At 49.0% G+C, this 19,304-nt stretch overlaps 1 protein-coding gene across 1 annotated transcript in view; it reads left to right on the top strand.

The window, feature by feature from the left end:
* The first annotated feature begins 5,738 nt into the window (after positions 1 to 5,738).
* JTB (jumping translocation breakpoint) overlaps positions 5,739 to 19,304 on the top strand; it is a 34,406-nt gene continuing 20,840 nt past the window's right edge. Inside the window, exons 1-11 of the mRNA XM_035890550.1 lie at positions 5,739 to 5,748; positions 6,379 to 6,508; positions 9,000 to 9,100; positions 10,354 to 10,431; positions 12,500 to 12,552; positions 13,377 to 13,503; positions 14,383 to 14,558; positions 15,234 to 15,519; positions 15,874 to 16,140; positions 16,432 to 16,635; positions 17,344 to 19,300. Of these exons, the coding sequence (XP_035746443.1) occupies positions 5,739 to 5,748; positions 6,379 to 6,508; positions 9,000 to 9,100; positions 10,354 to 10,431; positions 12,500 to 12,552; positions 13,377 to 13,503; positions 14,383 to 14,558; positions 15,234 to 15,519; positions 15,874 to 16,140; positions 16,432 to 16,635; positions 17,344 to 19,300 (3,389 nt within the window). The remainder of the gene's footprint in view (positions 5,749 to 6,378; positions 6,509 to 8,999; positions 9,101 to 10,353; positions 10,432 to 12,499; positions 12,553 to 13,376; positions 13,504 to 14,382; positions 14,559 to 15,233; positions 15,520 to 15,873; positions 16,141 to 16,431; positions 16,636 to 17,343; positions 19,301 to 19,304) is intronic.

The raw sequence follows: 19,304 nt of genomic DNA, 5'->3' as shown, positions 1-19,304 counted from the left end.
TTTGCTCGGGCAGGTGCTCGTCCGCCTCCCCGCAGCCTCGTCCCGCTTTGCCCGGTGCCCCTCGAGGCGAGGACCGTGCGTGGGGCAGGAGGCTGTGGGCTGGCACTGGCTGGGGGTGGGGGTCTGCAGGGTTGGGGTGCAGCTTACGAGGCTGTGGCCGGAGGGATTCGGTCCTGACATCAGGCAGTGAACTGAAAATCTGAGGTTCTCTGACCGCTCGGCAATCTGTCAGCGTTGCGTGGCCCCTGGGCAGGGTTTCTGCTTAGCATCACCTTGTCGCGCTTAGGGAAAAACAGAAATTGCGTGGCTGCACCTGAACGGTCGTACCGTCAACCTCCTGAATTCTGCGTGTGCTTCCCTGGGGTCTTCTTAAATGTTATTTTGAGAGCTGGGGGGAAAGATGCCTTCAGCGTTGTGGGGGCGAGGGACTGTCGCTGTCCTCTTCCCCAGGCAAAGCAGCCTGTTGTGGGCACAAATAAGCATTGGGTGCCAACACTTGGCTTTGGCAAGCGCCCGCAGGCGACACAGCGGTGACCTGAGGGTGGGAAAGTTAATGTTTTCACGAGTCTAAACACGGCGGTGTTATCTCCGCTGTCTCGCTGCCATGTGAAGGTTTTGCCTGTTGTCGCAGGAGTTAAAGTAAGCTTTGCAGTAATGCGAAGATCACGTTCCCATCCCAAAGCATCGCTCTGGTTCGCGGTAAACCTTTTGTAAAGTTTGGGATAGTTCGTATTCTCTATTGAGGCTCTTCTGCAAAATGCAGAGGCTCCTCTTCCCCTGAATTTTTGTTTACTTTTTTTCTCATCCACACACCGTGTGATCAAAGAAAGCAAGGTAAGAGCCCGAGGGCCGTTCTCTGGTCTGTACCGACCTGCTGGTGAGGAGAAGCTGGCCCTGGTTCATCCTGCCTCGCTGTTGTTGCCCACCTTTCTTGGAAATCCTCTTCCCTCTGACAGCCCTCGTCACCAAGGGGGTCCTGCAGGGGACCATCCTCGGTTCTCTTTGCCTTCCTGTTCTAAGCACGTCGCCTCTGAACAAAATCCAGCTGCCGTCTCTCCTTGGGATGTGCAGACTTCTCTGGACTTGGTGTCTCTTGTCACAACTGCCATTTGGCTCCTCTCTAGGACCTCGGTGAGCATCTTGCTGTAGGTCAGGCTCAACACAATGCAGCTTCTCGTTCCCTGCCTGTATCTCGGGGCAGGTCCTCGCTTTGCCCAGCCGCTTGCCGGGAGCGCGGAGCCTTCATGCCAGCACAACTCCCCCATGTTGATCATCCTACAGCTCCCATCCCGCTGGCTTGTGGAGGAGACACTCTTCCCTGGACTCCTGTCGCTTCTCTGAGGCTGATCAGCTCCAGGCCAAGGCGGCCGAGCTTCCAGAGATACTGCTTTGCACTCCTGCCCAAGCTCATCAAAAGTAACTTAATTGTTCCCGCTTGCAGGGCCCTTGATGCTCTGGTCCTGCCCTGCCAGCTCATGTCCGGTGCTGGGCTGTCAGCTCCTGCCCCTGAGCCCTAGGTATCAGCCCGGACTTTTTCTTTTATTTTGGTATGAGCGCTTTCAAGGTTTTGCTTGTGCAGCCCTCGCGAGGATCTCCCCTCAACACGCCTTGTGTTTGTCCGAGGTCCTCCTTAAGCATCTTACCCAAGGTACCAGCTAAAACAACCCTTGAGAGCGGCCGCGATGCTGCTGTGCCCTGACCCCTGATTATTTGGTTACTTCCCGCTTACGTGGGGCTCTTTTTTCCTGCTTTTCTCTTCATGGTATACTTCATCCTCTGCCCCAAGGACCTCGCAGCCCCTCAGTGCTCTCACGCAGCGGGCAGCTGCGGTCCCAACCAGAAGAGTTCAGTGGTAATAACAACGGCGAGTACAGCTTGCTTTTGGGTTCATTTTCCAGCTTTTAAATATTTTAACTCTAAAGCTTCTAAGAATGTGTAAAAGCTGCTTTTTCTAGGGAGCTCCTTGCGAAGGATGGATGTGGTGGGATTGGGGGCTGTATCTCAGCTCTCTGCCCAGGTGGAGATGAAGGCACCTGAGTTCAATCAGGGGGAGAAGTGCCTTCGTATCTCTTAGATGCTCATCTCCATTAAGTGTGAGACCCTCGAGTAGGGCAGTTCCTGCGTGGTCTCTCTCTCCAGCGATGCTGGCGTTGGGCCGAGGGCAGTTTCTTGCCAGGATGCTTGTAGAAAATGTCAAGTGTGGGGGAAAAAAATCAGCCTTTTTATTCTTGATCTTCTATAATCAAAGTAAGTAGGCGTTGGGCTGGCCCGCGGGGTGGTCGGTGCTCCTGCCTCAGGCTGTGCAGGGATTTTGTCTGAGCATTGGTGGTCTCGTGGGTGCTCCCGCACACTCTTGAGAGGAAATGACTGAATTTTGGTTGTGGGTATTTCCTAGCATCTGCATTTTACCAGATCTTGACAGCTTTTTCTGCGCTTTGCTGTTAGATAGTTGTTTCAGCTGGCGTGAAATGTCCAGTTTAACCAAAGATGTGGCTATTTGGACAAAGAATTTGGTCTTTTCAGAAAAAAATGAGTGCTAATATTTAAATATGTTGCTGTTGGCATGGGCATCTCCCTTCCCAGGTCAAGGATTGTCCTGAGCACGAGCCGGTCACAGTTGTGGTTGTTGGCCAAGAGCTTCATGACCTAAATGTTTTTGTGAGGTAATGCTGCGATGACTTTACCTCTGGGAAGTTTCTGTTGTGAATCAAGAACTTTCTTGAAGGAGAGTCATCTCGTCGGTGCGTCCATGTGAGCAGCTCTTAAATGTGAGTTAAATTGGACACATCGCGCGCCGGCTGCCCGGAGACGTCGGTCGGTGGAGCAGGTGGCTGTCCTGGAGCTGAGCAAAAAGCTGGGGTGGGCTCAGTTATAAAATTTCCTGTTTCTTGTCTATATTTCCTCTCCAGTTTAAGCTGAGACAGTCTAAAAGTACTTAAGAAGCCGTTCACCCGTCAGATACGGCCAGATGCATAATGTGGTCGAAACCCCTTGCGTACAAAGTGTGTCTTGGGCCCAAAGGTGCTTGGTTTTCTTCATGGAGCTTGTCTGTAGCCTAGGTATTGGTCTAGCATGGATTTTTCCTACCGTGCGATTTGGGTGAATCTTGTTTTACAAATATTAGCTCTAAACCAAGGAACTAAATTAACTCTGCCTTGGCTGAGGTCTGCGTTTAGCCTTGTGGAAACGGTGGTGGAGGTGATGGTGCAAGCTGTGCTCCTTCCTTATGGCGTTTGTCTTGAAGTTGGTCTGGGTTTTTCTGCTGCGTTTGAAGGCTGTGTATACGTTGAATCGTTTAAATCAGAGGTTTATGTATCGTCAAGATCTATTTTGTGTTGTGTCCTAAGATCTGAAATCAGTGCTGTCTACGCTGGTGAATAACGTCACTGAGATGGGAAGAGCATCCAGTGACCAGTTGGTGAATTAGCATTGGAGTGCTGGGATTTAATTAAATCACAGAAACCCTATTTTGATGGGATGATGATCTGATAGATTATTGAGGCTGGCGTTTTGGGGAAGGCTGGCTCCGAATCGTTTTGGGAAGCCAGGTGGGCGCAGCACTGCTCCAGTTGGATTTCCAGCCCTCTGGGCAGAGCAGAGCACTCCTCACTCTGCTTCTCACCCAAACAAACCAACCTCAATCTGCTGTGTAAGCACATTTAGGGTGAAGGTTGTAAATAACAGTTTCTGGTAATGAATTTTTGGGCTTGTATTTCTTGCTATAAAAGCTTATTCTGGGATATGGGAGTTGAGGCTCCTTGACATGGCAGCTGCCGGAGCAGTGTTGGAGTAGCCTGGTGGGAAAGATGAAAAATACCTTAAAAAAAAAAAAAAATAGATATATATATATATAGCTGGAAAATATGTGAGGAGCAAGGTTAGAAGTGAGAAGCCGGCGGCTGTGCGCTGCCTGGCTCGGGTCCCACACCTCTGTCCATGTGTGCACAGGGGCAGCGGAGGGGACGAGGCCGTGGGGAGCAGGGACGTCCTGGGTGCTGGCTGTCCCCTTGACCCACCGCATGGTTCCTGCCCCGGGTTTGGGGTTGGATGTTGCTTCTTGATCACCCCCGGGTCTGTAGTGACGCCCGGTGGGTGCCAGCGGCAAACAAGAAGAATCGGTGCCGCTTGTAGGGACTCTTGGAGGCTCTTCGCTTCACAGCATCAACCTGTTGAGGATTTGACAATCAAACCAAACTAAGCCTTTGCATTTATCCTCAACTTTGCTTTCCCGAAGAGGCTGCCTTCTGTGAAAGATCTTCATTTTGAACAAACAACTTGCTAAATTATCCCTTAACATCAGGTAGGTCAGCGTAGAGCTCACACGGTCAAAATGTTCCTGGGCGTGAGCTTTTAAAGCAAGCTTGCTGCGTGCTGGGACACCTGTGCTGGGTGGGTGCTGGAGCCAGGTCTGCTTGCTTGGTGCCAGTTCCTCGTCCGGGATCGAGCCCTTCTGCAGGAAAGGCGGACGAGAGCACGGGAGAGAGTTGTGCACAGAGAGGAGCCCCGGAAAGCACCAGCGTTTCATGCCCGGCTTCCCATATGCGAGCACGCTGTGTCATTCGTGAGCAGGGATTACTCTGCCTTATTATAAGGCTTTTGAATAATTGCATTCAGTACGCTAAAAATGAACTAACCCCGTGTTTCTGTGGCTACGATCGTACTTGGGTGGGCTCCTTGCCAGAAGTCTGTCGGTGGCCACTGACCCTCTTCTCTGCATCGGAGAGGAATGTTAGGAAAGGGGGATGCGAGATTTAACAATTAGTTTCGAATAAAAGCGTGTGAGCTTATTGTTGGCTGGAAAATACTCGAGTAGTGGCTTTTCCGTAGGCGCAGTCTAAGGCACGAGTGAGTTTTTGTGAAAATCCTGGCTTTATTTCTAGTTGGCTTTGAGCAGGAGGAGAGTGCAGAGCTGCCGGAGATGGGTGGTTTGGGGTTTCTCTGCGACAGGTCGCGAATGCAGGAGTGGTGTCAGTAAGGGTAAGCTCCCACCAAGGGCTCTGGACCAGGGATGATGCTAAGAGCTTCCCAGTGGGAAACCTGGAGACGAGGATAGCCATGAGGTGCAGCCGTGCCACCGGAAGAGGCTCCGCCAAGGTAGAGACGAAAATGAAGCGGGATAGAGAATTGAGGGATTTGTAGATAAAATCTCTGATTATTATCCGGCTGGGGTACAGCCGGAGGGGGTGTAACGCGGGGAAGGTGGGAGCCTGATAGAGCTCACGGGTACGTGAAACAAAACCGTCTATTGTCACCATTCCTATATTTAAATCTGCGTGTTGTATCGTTAAATTAAGTGAAGAAGCTAATTAGCATGTGGAGGAGCTTACTGTGCTCCAAGCGCTGTTACTGGCTGGCTGAAGAAGAGGTTTGATGAAATTATAAAATTTGGAGCTGAATATGAGGAAGATCAGAGGTGCATTGTTTGGAGTACGGCCGCGGGTGGGAGGTCTGGGTGTGATGGTCAATGCCAGCTCAGCAGGGACAGGGGAGGTGGGTTTGGAGAAACCGATCTCTGGAGGAGAAGGGATGGGGTTCCGGGGTCCTTTGTGGGTCGCACAAAAGCTGGTGCCTGGCTGGCGTTACATCGCACGTCGGAAAGGGCCATCCAGGCAGCTGTGTCCGAGGAACTGGCAGCGCTTATTAAACATATTAATAAACATCAGTTTATTAATAGGAGGCATTTAAAGGGATGTGGAGAAGGTCTCTCCCTGTCTGTAGTAAGTGCCCTCTGGACAGCTATGGACGTAGGTGTGTGCCTGGTAAAGCCTCCCCGATCAAGCTGCCAATCTTAGAGACCATTTTAAGCCATTACAGCTTAAAAAAAGGGCGATTTATACATAACAATTCTTACAAACTATGAATAAGTGGCCTCTAAACTATGAAACAGTAGGTTGCGCTGAGTCAGTAGCCAAACGGAGTAATGCTGGACCTTCGGAGACCAGACCAGACATGTGCTCTGGAGCGGTTGGGTTTTTTCCCCTGCAGAAGTTGGTGCAGGTTTGTGTTTGGCCTCCTAGCGCAGGCGATGCTGATCTTTCTGGCTGTACGGTTCCTCTTGATGCGTCGGGTATCGTAGAAACAGCACAGGGTCAATGGCCTTTTGTGTCCTTTCTAAGCCCAAGTCAGAGTCAAGATGTGATGTTGCCGAACATTTAGGTTTTGGGAAGACCTGGAAATGATTTGTAAATTGAAGTCTTCCTCACTAGTCCCCAGTTTTGACCTTTGGACTTGCCCTTGGATGTGCCGTTGATGGAAAAGCTGAAACACCCCCCACACCCACCCCCTGCCAAAATCAGGCACTTAAATGTTGTGATCAAAACGCGGCTGACATCACTACTTCTACTTGATGATGAATCTGAATTTTCTTTTTGTCTTTAGCTGCCTTTCCTCATCGACTGAACCTTTTTTACTTGGCCAATGACGTCATACAGAACTGCAAGAGAAAAAACGCGATTGTCTTTCGTGATACGTTTGCAGAAGTGCTTCCTGAAGCTGCTTCGTTAGTGAAGTAAGTAACGGTGTGTTGGAAGGTTCAATGTCTCAAAAGAAGTGTGAATTTCTCTTCTAACATCTCCAACTCTGTAGAAACATCAGCAAAATTTCAAGGATTTTGTTCGAACAATGGTGTAGGTTCGAGCTTCTCTACAAGGAGCATGCTAGGACGGTGTAGAGCTGGCGTTTAATTTGCATGGAGGTCTCGTTTGAGTAAAATTTTCACATGAAGTGGTGCAAGGGGCAGTCTTGAACCAATACGTGAGCGCCCTGTAGCTTTGCCCTCCCCTGCCTGGAGGAGAGGAGGAGGAGGTCTTTGCGCTCTCCAGGGGTCTGCCTGTGGTCGATCACCACAAGAACAAGTGTCGCAGATGCCAGTCTAATCCCTGCCTGGCTTCTGCGAGCTTCTCTCTGGCTCCCGTGCTGCCCTACCCATCTGCTAAAACATTTTTTTCAAGGTAATGCGTTCTCAAAGGTGGTTTTGTGCTCTGCTGGAAAGCAGAGAATTTAATTTATTACAGAAACGTGGGATGAAAAGATCTCATGCTGTCCAGGTGGGGTGAGCCCCATCCCATCGCTATCCCCTCTGTGAGGCAGGTTGCCTTGCTGCCCTCTGTTTTGTTTTGCAACTCTTCCTCAAACCAGATGATCTTTAAGGGGCAGGACGTAGTAAAAATACAAAGCAGCTCTTTAGTAGTAAAGCGATGTTGCTGGTTTGTGTGTCTTTGGAGCTTGAAGCGGCAGATGGTTGAACGTAGCATGAGGCAGGGAAAAGGTTAAAGTTGGACTGCTCATTAGCTTATATTTAAATGCAAGTTGCCAGAAGAGAAAGTTGAAAGTACCATTAATAGATACTAATGAGGAGGAGGAGGGAGAAAAAATTCTGGGAGTATCAGCTGCCAAAGCAAAAGAGAGAAGGAAAAGCTACAGCACACATTTTAAGTTACCCATCCTTTGATAGCCCCAGCAGGCGTAACCAAGCCTGGTCCTGTTCCAGCTGTTGGTATAGAAATGATTCAACGGATAAAAGTTCTGTGAACTTGCTGCTTCCATCTTTCAGTGTTTGTGTACCACGGGGGTGTGACTTGGCTACCCTTTATGGACCCCGATGGAAGATTTTTGTCTCTCCCACGTGCATCTCGCTGGCCCTGACAGGTGATGTCATTCTGTCCTGTCCCTCTGCAAAGCTTTGCGTGGCCAGGGACAGCAGCGTCACTCCACGGCAGAAGCTCGGTGACCAACCTTCTTCCAGTTGGTTTAAAAAGCAGTAAAAGCAGCCAGAAAACACATCGCTCTTTCTCGGGGCACTGAGCTGGAACGTGAATGCAGCAGGGCTCAAAGTCAAGTCGGACTTTAGAAAGGTCCCTGCTGACCCAAACGGTTCTGTGAAGCACCCTTCCTTCTGTAGCTCTGCCTGGCAGAGCACCCGCTGCCTGAGGGTGCGGAGCAGCTCCTTTGCCCTGGGTTTGGAGCCCGGCCGCAGTGCCAGCTGCCACCTGGATCCCACAGGGAGCAGTGGTGACAGCCCCACTCTCCAATTAGAGTTTATTATTCCGAGCTCGAGTCCTCTGGGGCAGTCACTTCTGGTTGTTGGCAGGGTTCAAGCTCGCGTGCTGCCCTCAGAGTGTGGAATTCGGGGCGCGTGAACTTTTAATTCGGGTTGCTTTGCCGGAAATGCTCTTCATTTGGGTGATTAGCAGGGTGATGACTGGTCTGGTCATGTGTTTTTCCTCTCTTATCCCAAGAGCCATCCCTTGAGTCTGTACCCTTGTGTTGCCTTGGGGGTCTAGGGAGAACATGCTTTGAGAGCAGTTGCTTACAGATGTTTTATTTGTCCGGTTTTGTCCTTGAAACAGGAGCACCTGGATGAGATACACTATTGGACACCTGGCCTTCTCCTTTTCTTTCTTTCTTTGGAGATTCTTACAGGTGACATTGCTTAGCTCCCAGTGCTGATGCTGCTAAGCACAGAGATGTGTGATCAGAGATAAGTGGGAGAGCTCGTCATCTTGATGAAGTTCAATGCCACTGATCGCCTGCTATACAGTCGCTTCCCTCTGAAGTAGTTACTCTTCTCTGTGAAGAGAGTAATGTTTTATTTCCAGCCCTAGAATAATAAGCTTTTTTCCTAGAGCATCCATATAGAAAGCCGCTTTGGAAGAGTAGCAAATTTTTATTTTTTTTTTTTTTCCCCCATGACAAAAGGCTTCAGAGAAATCCTATTGGTGTTCCTGCCGCTCTGAAACCTTCTAATTTTACCCAAAAAAGGGCCCCGAACCGTTAACGATATGGAAGGTTGTGTATGCTTAACTCTAAGCGTGTGGACTTGCTGCCTTGGTCTCGCTGGGACCCCTTGCAGCAGAACTGAAGTCATCACCTGGACAGAGAACTTCCCGGTCTGAAGGGTCTTTTTAAAGTTTTGATTTAAACAAGTAATTATTATCCATTGCAGAATCAGGAGAAGTTACAGCGTGGGGGGTAAAGAAAACCAATATGCTCTTTTTCAGGGATCCATCCGTTTCCAAATCTATTGAAAGAATCTTCAAAATCTGGGAGGACAGAAATGTGTATCCCGAGGAAACCATTTTGGCACTGAAAGAAGCTCTGAGTAAGTTACTTACCCTTTGCATTTCTTACCTTACCAACTAACACGTGAGCTTGCTGAGGCTAAAGAAAATGTCTGGAATCACTGAGTAAAAATAAGGTTATTGCATGTGTCTGTTCTTTCTGTATTTGCACCCAGCACAGGCTTTAAAGTAGCGAGGTGTTGTACGTGAACAGCGCTGAATTCATCTGCTTCACGTTTTCTGTACCTTTCTAAAGATGGCTCTGAATCCTTTCACGTGAGCTGGAATCGTTCCAGCTGAGGTTAAACAGAACGTGAAGGTGAAGTGGTCCTACGAGTCCTGAAGGCGGTGCCCTAGTAGAGGGCTTGTGTCCCTGGCTCTCCCTTTGAGCGTGATACGACTCTCAGCTGCCACGGTGGGGCGAGGAACAGAGGCGGCTTCCTTCCTTTCTAGTCTGCTTTAGCAAGAAGTTGTTTTTACTAATAATATTTGTGGTATAGGAAAGAGGCTGGAAGCAAAGCTGGAGGGCAAAGTGTCCTCGAGTACTTATGAAAGAACCCTGCTTGAAAGCTGAAACAGCTAACGTTCACTGGAAACACGTGTAATCAGTTAAAATCAGAAATTAGCCGATACTCAAATACTTGAAGGCAATTAGTCCACGTTTCTGTTTTATTTCGTTACATCATTAAGAGCTAAAGGTGCTTCAGGAAATACTCACCTGTGGATTTGAGAGCCAGTCGTCGTCACGGCAGGAGAAACACAGTGTCTCGGGTTCAGACTTTGGCACGTGAAAAGGCTTTAGTTGGGCGTTGCATGTTGAGAAGTGAAGTTTATGCGTATGTTCTGAAATCTCTAATTTTTGTAACTTGAAAACAAAAATAGTTCAGATTACTTGTAAGTTAGGTATTATGGCTATTTTCCCGACTTGCACTACTTGCCTGTTGAATGCTGATTTCCTAAAAGCCTGCCTAAAGAGCCGAGCGGTATCGATTTCTTTTTAGATGCCTTGTGTTTTTTCTTTTTACTTTGGTCATTGCTGTGATTTTTTGAACTGTCTTAGTGTAAGGGCAAACAGAAACTTGATTTAAAAATAGAAGACCATCCCACAGGTTGCTGTATTCCTGAGTAAACTTAGGTTCTCTTGGGCATCCAGCAGCTCATCTAAGGAAGTTGGTCTAGGTATTTTAAAACAAATTTCTGTTCACTCTTTTGCCATGTGACCGTACGGCACCAAACCCAGATTCTTAAAGGAATCCCATAATGCCAGACTGCAAAAAAATGAAATGTTTTCCAGGTACCACTTTCAAAACTCAGAAGCAGCTGAAAGAAACTCTGAACAAACAACCGAATAAGCCGTGGAAGAAATCACAAAGTAAGGAAACCATGTGAACTCTCTGAACTAATATAGACATTGCCTTCTTGAGGAACAGAAGAAAGGCTAGCCCAAAGTGGGCAAAGTACCTGGACTAAAACATGAGCCAGCATGCGTCTTCCAGGCTTGTAAAGCTCCTTACAGACTAATATGTCAAGTGCCAAGGAGTTGTTGCTAGAGAACCACTTTTGAAAGGAATGAAGTATGAAAAAAATAAAAATAAAAGTCTTTGTGAGCGGAGGTTATGAACAGTCGAGGGAAGAGCTGGTGGAACCTCTTGGAAACTGGCGTTTAGACTATTCAGAGGTGGAGAGAAGACAGACAGAACCCTGTACTTTGGCAGCAGGAGGTGGACAGTACCTTCAAGCTCAGGAACACGTCTTCAACAGCAAACTAGGTGCTAGGATAAAAGAAAACTGGAGGCTGGCAGTGCAGATAATGAACTTTGGCGTCCGACAGTGCCGGGAGCGCAGTCTAGCAGGAAATGCATTTATAATATACCGACCTTACTAATCTCGTTATAGACTAAAGCCCTGACTGGTCCCTAAAGTGAGATGCTGGAGCATTAGGTGTAAGATGTGGCGTGCACCCGCCCGTACGAGTGCTGAGATTGGAAGGTTAACAAAAGCGTTTGGAAGCATTTGATATTTGACTTAACATCATATCCTGGTTTCGGCTGGGCTAGAGTTAATTTTCTTCCTAGTAGCTGGCGTAGCGCTGTGTTTTGGATTTAGGGTGAGAAGAATGTTGATCACACACTCATGGTTTCATTGTTGCTAAGCAGTGCTCACACCAGTCGAGGCCTTTTCAGCTTTCCCTGCTTTGCCAGGGCCACAAGAAGCTGGGAGGGGGCACAGCCAGGACAGCCGACCCCAACTGGCCCAGGGGGGTATTCCAGACCATATGATGTCATGCCCAGTATAGAAACTGGGGGAAAGCTGGCCGGGGGGCTGCTGCTGGGGGACGGGCTGGGCGTTGGTCAGCAGGTGGTGAGCAGTTGCATTGTGCATCACTTATTTTGTTTATGATGATTATTATTATTACTATTATTATTTCCCCTTCCTTTTCTGTCCTAATAAACTGTCTTTACCTCAACCCCTGAATCTTACTTCTCTCCCCAGTCCCGCTGGGGGCAGGGAGGGAGCCGGGGCTGCTGCTGGGGGACGGGCTGGGCGTTGGTCAGCAGGTGGTGAGCAGTTGCATTGTGCATCACTTATTTTGTTTATGATGATTATTATTATTACTATTATTATTTCCCCTTCCTTTTCTGTCCTAATAAACTGTCTTTACCTCAACCCCTGAATCTTACTTCTCTCCCCAGTCCCGCTGGGGGCAGGGAGGGAGCAAGCGGCTGCGTGGTATTCAGCTGCCTGCCGGGTTAAACCGCGACACATCACAAGCCGCTTTCCCAAACAAAAATGTGCTATTATTCAGCATGGATGAAGGGTGTAGCGTTTTGCTTCTTTATCAGATGTTTCTCCTGTTTTGTCCAGAAACCACTGGTTTCCGTGACACAGATTTAGTGTCTCTCGATAGTGGGATTCATTCCCCCTGTTCTGTTAATAAGACGTCAGAGTAGAGGAGTAAGAGATTTTAAGGTTGAAAGCATGGTTAGGCCTAGTAAATACCAAAAGGAGACCCCGTCTGAAGGAAGAGCTTGTGTCAGCTCTAAGAAATAACATTACCTTCCTCGTAGAGAGGTATGAGCTTGTTAGATCAACCCTTGCAGGGACTTGTCTTCCCAAGGGTAGAGCTGGAAAAGGTAGGCACAGTAAATTTTTATAGCACGTTAAAAAAAAAAAAAAAAAAAAAAAAGTAAAAAGCAAGAATATAATTTGTTGACCTCAGTCACAAAGTAGCTGCACATGACCGTGTCCGGTTGAGCTAACGGAAAGCCAGAGCACTGAGGGATATCTGTGTGCAGGGGAAAATGTAACGAGTAGCAACAGCCTGCAAGTCTTCTGTTGAATTGTGTTAAAATATTTTTTATTAGAGCTGCCTTTTGTGACTGACTTTTATTCGGGGTGTAGCTCCTTGGTTTCTTTATACGTTTTCTTTTTTCCAACAGCATCCACAAACCCGAAAGCTGCTTTGAAGTCCAAGATTGTTGCTGAATTCAGAGTAAGTCTGCAAGAGGAAATACTCCATTGCACTAACCTCCGTCCTCGGGCCGTGGCTTTGGTGTAGCTTGCGTCCACCAGCAGCATAAGCTCGCTGGGAAGCTCTAGTGTTCAGTGACTTTTTGTGCCCCGGCATACAACACCTGCTAGACACTTCAGTTGTGAGTTTTGTCAGGGCTCCCACCCCTTCTGTGCACCATTACGGACAGCAAGATAGTGGGAAAGCATTCAGAGCGGTGCGGAGGCTCCCCATGGAAACACTGGCTTTCATTGGGGGTGACCTTGTACAAGAGAGCAGTTTGTCTTCTCGGGAGCTGCGTGAAATGCATGGGTCCTATGCTTAGGGGGGCTGGCTGTTATGAATGGTGCTGAGCGAGGTGTATGGTCAGGTCGTCCTAGTGAAGGAGGAGTTCGGGGTGGCTGAGGGGTTGGTGGCAAGAAATGTATCTAATCAGGGTCCCCAAAGGAGTGTGGTGTGTTAACAAAATGCACGGGCGCTAGTAAAGTCAAAAAAAAGAAAATAAAAACGGCCCTGTCCCTGCTCTTAACCGTCATAGCCAGGAGATTTGTAGAATTACAGCCCCTGCCTGAGCCCGAGTCCGCTGACTTGTTTGGCTTGAGGCTCAAAATCCTGAGCTTTGCACGGTTCGGTTCTGCATTAGCAAATGGTCTTGAACCAGGGCGTTGTTTGTCGCTGAAGCAGGCCTGTGCCGTTAGCTCTGCGCAGCAGGGCTTCTCTTCCACAGAATGTGATGAGAATGCTTTTCTTGTTTGATTTTTTTCTTTTTTTTTTTTTTTTTTTTTTTTTTTTTCTCCTTTTCCCAGCCGCAATCTCTCATTGATGAATTGCTCTTATATAAGCGCTCGGAAGATCAGATAGAACTGAAAGAGAAGCAGCTTTCCACTATGAGGGTGGATGTGTGCAGCACTGAAACACTTAAATGCTTAAAAGGTAAAGCCGGCGTATAACGTACAAAACCCCACCTAACTGCAGGAGGCGCAAACACGTGCCCTAACAGTTGTAGGAGCTCCCCGGTTCTGTTGAACTTTAGGCCAGAAATTAGACTGTGTCTGTAAAATGCCAAGATTTCAAGGTGCAGTTAAGAGCCACCAAGCAGGAGCCTAAAACCTTTGTTAATTTGAACCTGTTTGTAGAAACCGGCAGATACAGTGTTCAAATGAAGCGGAAGCGATGAAGATGTATTTTGTGCTATTCAGATGTGCCCTCGTGTAGCATTAAAACACGCATTGTTCTTAATATGTTCAGGACTCCTTAAATAATACTGGATTTAAGTTAATTAAGGCATCTATCAGTGGCTACGCGAGTCCACTAGCAAGCAGCGCGTGTTAGGGGTAAATGAACTGAGTTATGTCGAGCCGCTTTAAGAGGAAATTGAATTGTAAAACTGCAGCTAGCTCTAGCTGTGCTTGGTAATCCCTGGCTGCAGCCTTCGAAAATGGTCACAGGCGTGGTAAGCTCGTGAACCACGATGATGTTAGCAACCCTTGGAATATGGTCACGAAGGAAAAATAAAACTCGAGATTTTTGCTGCTTCCAACGTGAAAGTACGCTTGCTGGGTAGTTGAAAGAGTAAAATTTTACACTTCTGTGTCTTGAACTTACTTACCATAACTGGTTGAAAAACAATATATTGTGCTAGCAACTCAGCCTCTTTTTTTTTTTTTCCATGGATCCCGATGGATGAATGGGGCACGACGCAGCATCCGTTGTCTGAACTTCCCGGCTGCTGCTGTTGCGGCCGCGCTTCTGAGAGCTGATTTCCCGTTTGGCGGATGGCAGCTTGTTTACCTGGTGTTAATCTCCTTGCAGACAAAACGGGAGGAAAGAAGTTCTCCAAGGAGTTTGAAGAAGCGAGTTCAAAGCTGGAAGAGTTTGTAAATGGCTTAGACAAGCAAGTGAAAAATGGCCCCTCTCTCACAGAAGCCCTGGAGAACGCCGGTATATTTTATGAAGCGCAGTATAAGGAAGTCAAGGTGGTAGCAAATGTAAGTATGCTTTTCCTTGCTCCTCCTCAGGCAGACCGACATCCACCTGTGTTTGCAAAGCGTCTCGGGGGCTGGAAAATGCATCGTCTCTCTCTTCACAAATGAAGAAGTTTGGCGCGATTGTTGTACAAAGGGTTTCAGAAAGAGAGGAGAGTTGAGATGCTGGGCGAGAAAAGGAGACGCTACAAAAATCCTGGGTCAGAAGCTCAATTCTTGTACGTTGCTGGAATTTTGTAGCCCCCGCTGCATTTTTAAACGGGGGGCAAAATTACAGTTAGTCTGACAAATCCTAAATTCTAGAAACCATACAAGTTGTGATCGATATGCAAACTGGATGAACAAACGAAGAAAGAATTCAGTGAAGCATTGTAAAAACAACCAACTCCCTCCAACCCTACCCCCCCAAAAAAAAAACCAAAAAAACAAACAGGCAACACATTTGTCAGAAAACATTATTTTTTTTTTTTAATGAAAATTGTTTTAAGTCACTGGAAAAAGGTTTTACCTTCCCCCTTTTTTTGTGGTCTTTGCTCTGCAAGTCACACAGAAGCTGAGTTCTCACTGCAGGGTACAGGTAATTGGAAATGGTTTTCTAAGGCTTCTTCATTAGGGAAGCGATTGAGGCGTGCTCTCTTCCTCTAACACGTGCTCAGTCCGATGTCCTTTCCTTCGTAGGCTTATAAAACATTTGCTAATCGAGTGAGCAATCTCAAGAAAAAGCTAGACCAGTTGAAAGCGACGCTGCCTGATCCGGAGGAGTCTCCTGTCCCTTCTCCAAGTATGGATGCCCCATCTCCCACAGGCTCCGAGTCCCCTTTTCAGGGGATGGGGGAGGAGGATAACTCCCGGTCTCCGGTGGTTGGAAGCCGCAAGACGGTATCTCCGGAGCCTGTGACGGATAATCGGGATGTGGAAGACATGGAGCTCTCCGACGTGGAGGATGATACGTCTAAAATTATTGGTACGTTCTGTGGGAGCAGCAGAGTAATTGTGTAGAAACTGCATCGAGACAAAACAGCCCTTTTGAGCCTCGTTTGGGAGGTAGCGGACGCGCAAAGCCCTCTTTGGGGCACGGATTGGTGCTGTTGGGTTTCGATCGCCTGCCCCAGTCCCCTGACACAAGCAGGGACATCCCGATCTAGCCATGATTGTTCCCAGCTCCCAAGCCACTCATCGAAATACGTTTTTACGTAGCCTATGGGAATCAGACCTAACGTGCCTAATGATGAGGATCCCGTTGAAAATCCTGTACCCTAAGTAATTCTTCGGGGACGGAGTGACGGTTCTGGTCTTGTTCTCCCCCTCCCTGCTGCAGTGGAAGAGAGGAAGGAGAAGCAGGCTGCTCCAGCTTCGGCACCCGCGAAGCCTGAAAGCGTCCCCAAAGCGGTGCCATCTACCGCTGCAGCAGGCACAACTTCGGCGACGGTGACAACGCCTGCCCAGACTCCTCCGGCTCCCAAGGCGGTGAGCGCGGCGCCTGTCCCTCCATCGCCTGCGCTTGCGTTGCCCAACCTGGCCAATGTGGACCTGGCAAAGATCAGCTCCATTCTTAGCAGTTTAACTTCTGTAATGAAAAATACAGGTGAGTGCTGAAGCGGTACCAGCCCAGGCGTTTGGGTAACGGAGCCAACCATGGAGTTTTGCTTTGTAATCTTTTAAAGCTTTCATTGTCTTAAAATAAACACCAGTGAGTTACTGCATAAAAGATCTGGCTCGGTCTCTCTGACACACGGCAGTCGGCTTTGTGAGCTTCTCCTTGCTCACACTCAGTGGAGCTCTGCTGCAGTTGTACCTGTGGAAAACTTGAGCCAAAACCAAAAAAAGCTTCCATTAACGAAGCAGCATTCGTGAGTGGTGTGTGCTTCCGTCCTAGGTGTCAGTCCCGCCTCGAGACCTTCTCCAGGAACCCCGACGAGCCCCACAGCTCTCACTAGTGGCCTGAAGACTCCTGTCATGGGGACTCCATCTGCTCCTTCAAATCCGTTAGCAAATATTCTCTCCAAAGTTGAAATAACTCCGGAAAGTATTTTGTCTGCTCTCTCCAAAACCCAGACCCAGACTGCACCAGCACTGCAAGGTACCGGAGCGGGTCTTGAGGGAATGGCTAACGGTGTATTTGATGGCAGTGGCTGCGCTGAAACGTGCTGCTGTGCTTATCCTAAAGCAAAAATGAAGGGAGGAAAAGCGTATTGGAATGTGTTACGTCTTTGGGAAATGCAGATGGCTTTTCCTCAGGTAGCATACTTGTTACGGACCAGTGAGGTTTGTTACTTTCCTGTACGTCCTCGTGTTTTTGCTGTGACTGAAGCACACTTAGCCAGAACGCTTCGTGGAAGGGCGCTGAACGAGACGGGAGACCCAGAGGTTTTTGTGGTTTCCCTGTGCTTCCGAGAACACTTTTTTTAGAGTGGAAAACTTCCCAGAGGCGCTGCTGCTGCTTCTGCACCTTGCATGTGTAACCCTGGCCCGTAGTGCAATGTTTTTTACACCTGGCTACAAAGCCGGGGTGAGTTATTACCCCATTTACTCAGACGTACGTTGTAATTTATATTTATAGATCAAGCTGAGCCTCTGGCAAAAGTTTGCACCTTGGTGGGTGCTAACGTCAATATTAATGCAGCAAAATCCAGTCACTTTCCTGGCTAAAACATTAAGTCGCTTTAAGGAACGACGTCTGCGGTACAAATAGCGAAACCTTTCCCTTGACAGCGGCTCAGGTTGACCTGCCTCCTCCCTTAAGATCTGAACGCAGCGTTGTTTTGTTTTGTTGTTTTGTTTTCCCCAGGTTTGTCATCCTTACTTCAGAGTGTGGCTGGAAATACCGTTCAGTCAAGCGAAACTGCGTCGCAGAGCACTTCGGCATCGCCAGCCACCACGACTGTTCCTTGCGTCAAGGGGAGGAGTCTTCCTTCCAATGCTCAGTCCTTTATATCCAAAAGTTTTGGTTATTCTCCAAACTCGTCGACCGCTGAGGTTTCCTCGACTTCAGTTAATAAGGCTCCCGTTGGACATACCCCAGGGCTGTCAAGCTCCAGTTTTAAGCCGCCAACCAATTCCCTGGGATTTTCCAGTTCCCACCCTACCAGTCCTTCTTCCCTTTTGCCAACAGAAACCTCACTGGGTCAATCCTCCGAAATTTCAAAAGCGAAGCTGGAATCGGAACCCCCTTCTCCCAGCCTGGAGATGAAGATACACAATTTCTTGAAGGGAAATCCCGGCTTTAGCGGTCTGAACTTGAATATTCCAATTCTCAGCAGCTTAGGGTCCAACATTGCAACGGAAAGTCACGCGTCTGACTTCCAGCGTGGTCCTACCAGCACTTCCATGGACAATGTGGACGGAACGCCGGTGCGCGATGAGCGAAGCGGGACGCCCACTCAGGATGAGATGATGGATAAGCCGACGTCAAGCAACGTTGACACTATCTCCCTGCTGTCAAAAATCATGAGCCCTGGTTCTTCTACTCCCAGCAGCACCAGGTCACCGCTTCAGAGCCGGGATGACGGATATCCCCAAGAACTTTCCAATTCCGTGCACACCTACCGGCCCTTCGGCCTTGGCAGAGAGTCGCCGGCCGGCCTGTACAAGCAAGCTGCAGACAGCATGGAGATACCCTCCTCTTTAATGGACTCCTCCCAGGAGAAATTTTACCCAGACACCTCTTTTCAAGAAGACGAAGATTACCGCGACTTTGATTACTCCGGGCCGCCGCCATCGGCCATGCTAAACCTGGAGAAGAAGCCCGCCAAGTCTATCTTGAAATCGAGTAAACTCTCTGAAGCTGCCGACTACCAGCCGGTCCTGTCCAGCTATGGCCAGAGATCGCAGGAGTTTGGCGTGAAGTCGTCCTTCCCTCCGTCGATGAGGTCTATTCTTGATCAGAGCGAGAGCTGCGACCCGCTGGCGTCGTCTCCAGGGATGTACGGGAGCTACAGCCTCAGGGGAAACGACTCCACCTCGGACGGCTCCCCTTCGCCCAGCAAGAACGAGGTGTTTTTCACACCGGACTCCAATCACAACAACTTACCAAAGGCGGTGGTGCACTCTGGCCTCTCGCAGAAGCAATACCCGGACTCGCCCCACTCAATTCCTCACCGTTCGCTTTTCTCTTCTCAAAATGCCCTCTCCAGCCCCGCGGGCAGAGCGCCCGCAGCAAGCGTGGAGAAATCCTTGGGTTCTTCCATTTCTGCCACGTCGACCATCGAGTTCAAGAACATGCTGAAAAATGCCTCCCGGAAACCCTCCGAGGAGAAGCATTTTGGCCAGATTTCCAAAAGTAGCTCCGGCGAGGGGGTGAGTTTGTCCGGCCACGGCCCGGCCGGAGCTCCCAAGGGGGAGCCACAGCCACAGGAGGAGCACTACCGCATAGAGACCAGGGTCTCCTCGTCCTGCTTGGACTTGCCCGACAGCACCGAGGAGAAAGGGGCCCCCATCGAAACGCTGGGTTACCACAACGCCTCGAGCAGGGGGATGTCGGGAGAGCCCATCCAGACCGTGGAATCCATCCGGGTTCTGGGGAAGGGGAATAGAGGACACGGGCGAGAGGCGAGCCGAGCGGCAGGGTGGTTCGAGATGAGCAGCGGTGGGAGCGCCTTCGACAACGGGCCCTCGGGCGCCTCGGAGCTGCCGGGCATGGGTGGCTTCCCGGCACCCTATAAAGAGCACGTGCCCCCCTTCCAGGAGAGCGTCAACAACTTCCGAACAAATAACTTCAGCCCCGCTTTCGAGCACCACATGCCGCCGCCG

The sequence above is a fragment of the Egretta garzetta genome, unplaced genomic scaffold, assembly GCF_000687185.1.
Source record: "Egretta garzetta isolate BGI_Z169 unplaced genomic scaffold, ASM68718v1 scaffold350, whole genome shotgun sequence".
NCBI classification, from domain to species: Eukaryota; Metazoa; Chordata; class Aves; order Pelecaniformes; family Ardeidae; genus Egretta; species Egretta garzetta.
The sequence above is the reverse complement of the archived record's forward strand: the minus strand, read 5'-3'. Positions and strand labels throughout refer to the sequence as shown.